Below are 6,890 nucleotides of genomic sequence, written 5' to 3'. Positions count from 1 at the left end.
TAAAACTCAAATCACAGAATTTCAGAACTGGAAACCACAGAATCTCAGAATTGGACTCATAGGAGCTCAGAACATGGGAGTCATTGTTAGACAGCCTAAATCATCCTCTCTTTAACTTGCCCCTGTTGCTCCTAGTTTTGTCCTCGGGGATTACGAACAAGACTAATCACTCTTCCACAGCACAGTTCATCAAACTTCTGAAGTCACCTATTGTGGTAACCATTTAAAGGTTAAAGCTGCAGTAAGACTTTTGGGACAACCTGTAAAAGACACAGTCCCTGCCACCACGGGGTCATCCAGGCAAGTTGGCAAGACAAAATACACAAACATGTATCTGAAGGGTTGTCTGGCGAGTAAGTCATTCCTATTCTGCTTGGCCCCGGAGAACAGCAATACTGGGTGGATGTAACAGAAAGGCAGCCTTTTCTTCTCTAGACTAAACACTCCTGTTTCCTTCAATCAATCCTCAAATGGTACTGAAGCAACAACACATTAGCGATAGTTACACACTGACAGCTTTTTAAGGAAAGCTTGGACAAAAAGAGAAAAAGCCCATTTGAACGTGGACCCCCCAAGAAAGCCCAGCAGGATCTCAGCCAGACAGGGGGCTGCTGCCCTCTGCCAGGACAGACAGCCTGGTTACCTGCAGATCTCCGGCGGATACTTTGTGGTAAATGACCTCCTCATCCCGGCGCTTCTCCTGGGGAATGGTGATGTTGGCTAGCGCTGTCTCAAAGTCCAAGATCTGTTGCATTTGGTAACGAATAGAATCTTCGTCTCCTCCTCCTAGGAGCTTGCCCAACTGCACCATGTAGTTCAAGTAGCCTGTCAGGACCTGGAAGAGCCAAGATGACGTAGTGAAGGGGCAGTGAATGGGAAGCCCGAGGACCTGGGTTCTAGTCCTACCTTGGCCACTAACTCTCTGTGGAAGGCTGGGCAAATGAGTCACTTCTCCACTCTGGGCCCATTTCCTCATCTGTAAAATGAGGGCCTTAGGCCAGATGACCTCTCTAACTCTAGATCAAGATTCCCATTCTTTTTTTCTTAATTAAATTTTCTTTTTTTAATGAATAAAAATCTCTTTTCTCTCCCTCCCACTTCCCCTGCCACTGGAAAAAGAAAAAACAAAACCCTTGTAGAAAATACTTATAGTAAAAAAAAAAAAAAGCAAATTCCTGAATGGGTCATATCTCAAGGTATGTGTCTCATTTGGCCCCCTGAGTACGGGGATCCCTTTCCACATTTTGCCTATGTAGTCTTCCTTGGTCCCCACACCTGGAAATGACTGCTCATTTTTATAATCACATGGTGTTTGGTACTCTTCCTATGAATTTATTATATTCTAGTCTATTTCACATTTTATTTATTTGTGTGCATGGCTTATTTCTCCTGCTAGACTGTGAACCACCCATCTTGGTATCTACCCTCAACCCAGTGTCATGAACAGTGAAGTGCATACAGTAGGCACTCAATAAATGTTTGCTGAACACTGAATTAAAGAATGTTGTGGCCCTCCAGGGCTGGGGAACGGAACCTCACCTGACTCTTCTTTCTTCACAGAATTCCAGAACCTCAGAGCTGGAAAGGGAATTGAAGGACAACACACCGGACAAGCGATTATGCCCACCTCTGCCTTTGCTCGAAATGAGGACCGCTGGGAAAGTTTTTCCTGACCTCGAGCCTAAATCTGCCTCTCTACACCTGGCACACAGTCCCCTGGTTCTGCCTTCTGGGTCCAAGTAGAACGAAAGCTAAGGGCTCGTCCCATGGCAGTCCAAAGATAGCTTATGAACCCCCCCCGCCCCCGGCCTCCTCTTCTCCAGGGCAAACATCCAGTCTAACATCTAGTTCTTTTAAGCCAGGGGTCCTTAACCTCTTTTGGGTCCTTAACCATTTTGGGGGCAGCTTGGCGGCACAGTGGATAGAGTGCCAGGCCTGGAATCAGGAAGACCTGAGTTCAAATCTAGCCGCAGACACTTACTGTGTGACCCTGGGCAAGTCACTTAACCTGGTTTGCCTCAGTTTCCTCATCTATAAAATGAGCTGGAGAAGGAAATGGCAAACTACTCCAGAATCTTTGCCAAGGGAACCCCCAAATGGGGTCACAGAGAGTCAGACATGCCTGCAAATGACTGAACAACAACAACCTTAATCTCTTTTGTGTCACAGATATCCTGGGTAGTCTGGGGAAGCCTAAGAGCTCCTACTCAGAATGTTTTTAGATGCATAACATAAAATGCATAGAATTACAAAGGAAATCAATTATATTAAAATACAGTAATAAAAAAAATATTTTTTTAAAATGAAGAACGTCTGCTTTTAATGTTCCTTGTACAGCCTGGACTCTAGGCCCTTCATGATTCTCGATACTGCCCCCTTTTGGAGACTCTAATTAACCAAGTGCTTTCTAAAATGTGGGGTGCCTAGAGAGGAGCACAGTGCTCCAGAAATCACCATCGCTGTTGTCTGACCAATTGGGAGGACAACAAGACATTCACCTCCCTGATCAGTTCTGGCCACAATGTCTCTAAGTGCAGCCTAAGATGGCTTTTTTGGCAACCACCTCATATTGCTGACCTTGCAAATCCCCTAAAACCCCATAGGCCTTTAAAGAAAAAGACGTTTTATTATAAATTTAATCATTTAACATTAAGCCTTGATGAAATAAGTTCAACTTGCCTTACGATTAGTTACATTTACAGAATGAATTTCAACACCCAGGCATTCATTCATTTAATAATCATTTATTTTTCTTTCCCATACTAGGCAGGCAAGCTTGGCGCAGCTCTGCCCAGGGGCATCTCCCATTGAAACAGAGAGGAAGCTCATTTGTCTCCTGCTTTGGACCTCATGAGACTTGTTCAGGGAAGACCCCTTCTTGGCCCAGGGGGTTTACTGCTGATTTCCCATCAGCCAAATAACATCTTTGCTCCTTGCTAGCTTTCAATTCTCTCTGGTGGGGATGGGCTCAAAAAAAAAAAAAAAAAGGGCCCATTGGAGGAGAGAGGAGACAAGAGGAGAGGAGGAAAAGAAAGAGGAGCACGAGGAGAGGGGAGGGGAAAGATGGGGTCCTTGCACCTGGAGAAAGTGACCCGGGACCGTGGGGAGCTGGGGTCTCTGATTAGTGATACTCACCTTCTCATTTTCTGTCTTATTCAGATAATAATCTCTTGAAGGTAACCCTAAACCAGACTGGTCCACCTAGAAGAAAACAAAAGAGGTACTAGCGATCAACAAGAAAAGACCCCATACATACTCATTTCTCAAATATATAGGGAACTGAGCCATATTTATAAAAATAAGAGCCATTCCTCAATTGATAAATGGACAAAGGATATGAATGGGCAGTTTTCAGAAGAAGAAATCAAAACTCTCAATAATCACCTAAAAAATGCTCTAAATCACCATTGATTAGAGGAATGAAAATTAAAACAACTCTGAGATACCGCCTATCAGATGACCTAACATGACGGAAAAGGAAAATAACAAATGCTGGTGGGGATGTGGAAAAAATAGGGACACCAATGTACTATTGGTGGAGTTGTTAACTAGTCCAACCATTCTAGAAATCAATTTGGAACTACATCCAAAGGGCAACCAAACTGTGCATACCCTTTGACCCAACAATACCACTACTAGTCTGTATCCCAAGAATATCAAAGACAAAGGTAAAGGACCCAGATGTAGAAAAATATTTATAGCAGCTCTTTTTGTGGTGGTAAAAAATTGGAAATTGAAGGGATGCTCATCAACTGGGGTATGGCTGAACAAACTGTAGTATATGATTGTGATGGAATACTACTGGAATGTGCTATAAGAAATGACAAGGGAGGGGCAGCTAGGTGGCACAGTGGATAGAGCACTGGCCCTGGAGTCAGGAGGACCTGAGTTCAAGTCTGATCTCAGACACATAATGCTTACTAGCTATGTGACTCTGGGCAAGTCACTTAACCCCAACTGCCTTACAAAAAAAAAAAAAAGCTTCAGGGCAGGTCGGTGGTGCAGTGGATAGAGCTCCGGTCTTGAAGTCACAAGGATCTGAGTTCAAATCCGGTCTCGGACACACAACACATAACACATACTAGCTGTGTGACCCTGGGCAAGTCACTTAATCCCAATTGCCTAGCACAAAGGAAAAAAAAAAGAAATGACAAGAGGGACAGTCTCAGAAAAACCTGGAAAAACTTATATAAACTGATGCAAAATGAAGCTAGTAGAACCAGGTGAACAGTATACCCAGTAACAGCAATATTGTATAATGATCAACTGTTAAAGACTCAGCTACTCTACTCAATGCAATGATCCAAGACAATTTCGTAGGACTCATGATGAGAAATCACCTCCAGAGGGAGAACTGATGAACTCTGAGGGCAGACTGAAGCAGACTTTTTTTTCACTTGTTTTATTTTTCTTGCTTTTTTTGTTATTGCTGTTTGCAATGTGACTAACTTGAAAATGTTTTACATGACTTCACGTGTATAACTGATACCATATTGCTTGCCTTCTCAATGGGTAGAGGAGGGGCTGGAGGGACGGTGAAAACTAACTGGGAACTCAGAATTTTTAAAAATGAATATTAAAAGAAATAATATAATTAAAAAAAAAACCCCACAGACCAAAGTCATTGCCCAACCGAATTATAATGTTGGGAGAAGAGCACTGGGTATGGACTTCAAGTCTGACCTTTCTTTGACCTTGGGTGAGGCTCTTCTCTTTGGACCTCAGTTTTCTCATCTGGGAAAGGTAAGAACTAGCCCAGGTTGGGAGACAGGGAGGGGCACGGATGTCCTGGACAGGTAACAGGCAAACTGCCCAAATGTTTTCATCCAGGCAGGGCTAGACATCTTTATACAATTCAGAGGTTGGGGCCCCAAACGGCTCAGGGGGTAGAACTCACCTGAATCACATTGCTGTTGGAGTTCTTTGAGTCGGCACTGACATAAACAGAGAAGAAAGGGGAAGTCCGATAGTGAGCAGTGACCACCTGCAGGGTCTCCTGGAAGTTGTCCTTATCCCATGGACCTGTGATATTCCAGCCACCAAGCTATGGGAGATGAGAGAGAACAGAGGAGAGAACTGTGAGGACCTGGCGAGAGCCCCTGCTTAATCATATTGAGGCAGAAACAATAATGGTTCATATTGCCATAGCCCTGGGAGTTAGGGTAAGTATTATGAGTCTCATTTTACAGATATGGAAACTGAGGCTCAAAGAGGAAAAGAAACTTGCCCAGGGCCAGAAAGCTAGTAACTGTCAAAGCCAGAATTCAAATTCAAGTGTCTCCTTATTGCAAGACTCAAGCCCCTCTTCAAGTTAGATGGGAATAAGAGAGACAATGAGATCCGGTAAGAAGGAAGGGAACGGGCATTAGTAGAAACTTGTGTGATGGTCGCCTTTATGCAGTGATCATAAGTCATGTTTTAGAGAAATAAAAGGTGATTCTTATATTTTTCTTCTAAGGAATATACACAGAATGTTAGAGCTGGGAGGGCCCTTAGAACACCGAATATCAGAGCTGGGAGGGCCCTTAGAACACTGAATGTCAGAGCTGGGAGGGCCCTTAGAACACAGGATGTCAGAGCTGGGAGGGCCCTCAGAACACAGGATGTCAGAGCTGGGAGGGCCCTTAGAAGGAAAGTCAGAACTGGGAGAAACCTTAGAACAGAGAAATGTCAGAGCTGGGAGGGCCTGCATTCAATCATTTATCCTGTGCTTGGTGCCTTGGGGGAGCAGCCCCCAGGTCCCCCGCTCAGCCTGCTCACTGTGATGTCACAGGGAAAAAGATAAGAAAGAATGCTGAGAGCCCCTGCCCCCACCCATTTCCTGAGGGAGAGGGGAGAGGCCACTGGGGGCTCCCTCCACACAGAGAAGGTATCTCTCTAATCCTGGGCCAAGACCATCTGTCTTTCATGCGTACACCCTTCGAGGAAAAGGAAGTAGTGACATTGAGAATTTCCTGTTCAAAACACGCTACCATCTACCAGAGCAGTCAGAGGTAGAGGCAGTATGGGAAGAGCAGCGAATCACTACTGGTTTCACCACTCTGGGCCTCAGTTTCTTCACTTGTCAAAAGAAGAGATTGGGCTAAATGGTCTCAGAGATCCCTTCCAGTCAGCCAAACAGCATTTATCAGGCACCTACTATGTACCAGTCACTGTGCTCATCTCTAGACTATGACCCCAGAAGGGTGGGCACCCTGCTTGGGAAGGTGATCTTCCATAAACACAGGACAGCTCTGTTACTACCTTTAGTAAGTGGCTTAGACGCTTTACTGCTTTTTTTAAATTCTTGATACTGTGACAAGTCTATGTTTGCTGATAACTGTAGCCTCCAGAGAGGCTTGGGAGCGGTGGTGCAGGTGAGAGAGGGGGCAAAGCCAGCCCAGAGAGCTGGGAGCCTTACCTTCTCAATCAGCTCCATCAGAGGCTTGGCCTTCAGCTCCTCGATCTTGGACTCGTTCATACAGGCCTGGTAATACTGCTGAGCCTTGCGCTCGGCCTCATTGGTGCCGGCGGTGGCATTTTCTGAAAGAAAAAGACAAGAGGCAGTTGAAGCTGGGATCCCCAGTTAGGGAGATTTTATTCTTCTTGGACCAAACTCTCTCAGATAACCTTGGCCTTTCAGGACTGAAAGTCACCTTAAACCTTGGGGTGTTCGAGCTGGAAGAGAGTTTGGAATGTCGGAGTTAAGAGGGAGCTCTGACAGAATGCCGGGCCAGAGTGGACCTCAGGACGCAGAACATTAGGGCTCAGTGGACCTCAGGACACAGAATGCTGGGGTCGGCGTGGACCTCAGGATGCAGAACATGAGGGCAGAGTGGACCTCAGGACACAGAATGCTGGGGTCGGTGTGGACTTCAGGATGCAGAACATTAGGGCAGAGTGGACCTCAG

The 6,890-nt window shown here is 45.4% G+C and overlaps 1 protein-coding gene across 2 annotated transcripts in view; it reads right to left on the bottom strand.

Moving 5' to 3' along the window:
- ECE1 (endothelin converting enzyme 1) overlaps positions 1 to 6,890 on the bottom strand; it is a 90,731-nt gene that overhangs the window by 43,603 nt on the left and 40,238 nt on the right. For both annotated transcript variants that reach the window (XM_027841351.1, XM_027841350.1), the window contains exons 5-8: positions 6,401 to 6,522; positions 4,898 to 5,044; positions 3,136 to 3,201; positions 644 to 835 (exon numbers count right to left, since the gene is read on the bottom strand). In XM_027841351.1, coding sequence (XP_027697152.1) covers positions 644 to 835; positions 3,136 to 3,201; positions 4,898 to 5,044; positions 6,401 to 6,522 — 527 coding nt within the window. The remainder of the gene's footprint in view (positions 1 to 643; positions 836 to 3,135; positions 3,202 to 4,897; positions 5,045 to 6,400; positions 6,523 to 6,890) is intronic.

This window comes from Vombatus ursinus, unplaced genomic scaffold, assembly GCF_900497805.2.
Source record: "Vombatus ursinus unplaced genomic scaffold, bare-nosed wombat genome assembly UNPS02014859.1, whole genome shotgun sequence".
Classification (NCBI taxonomy): Eukaryota; Metazoa; Chordata; class Mammalia; order Diprotodontia; family Vombatidae; genus Vombatus; species Vombatus ursinus.
Note: the sequence above shows the minus strand (reverse complement) of the source record. Positions and strands in the feature narration are given on the sequence as shown.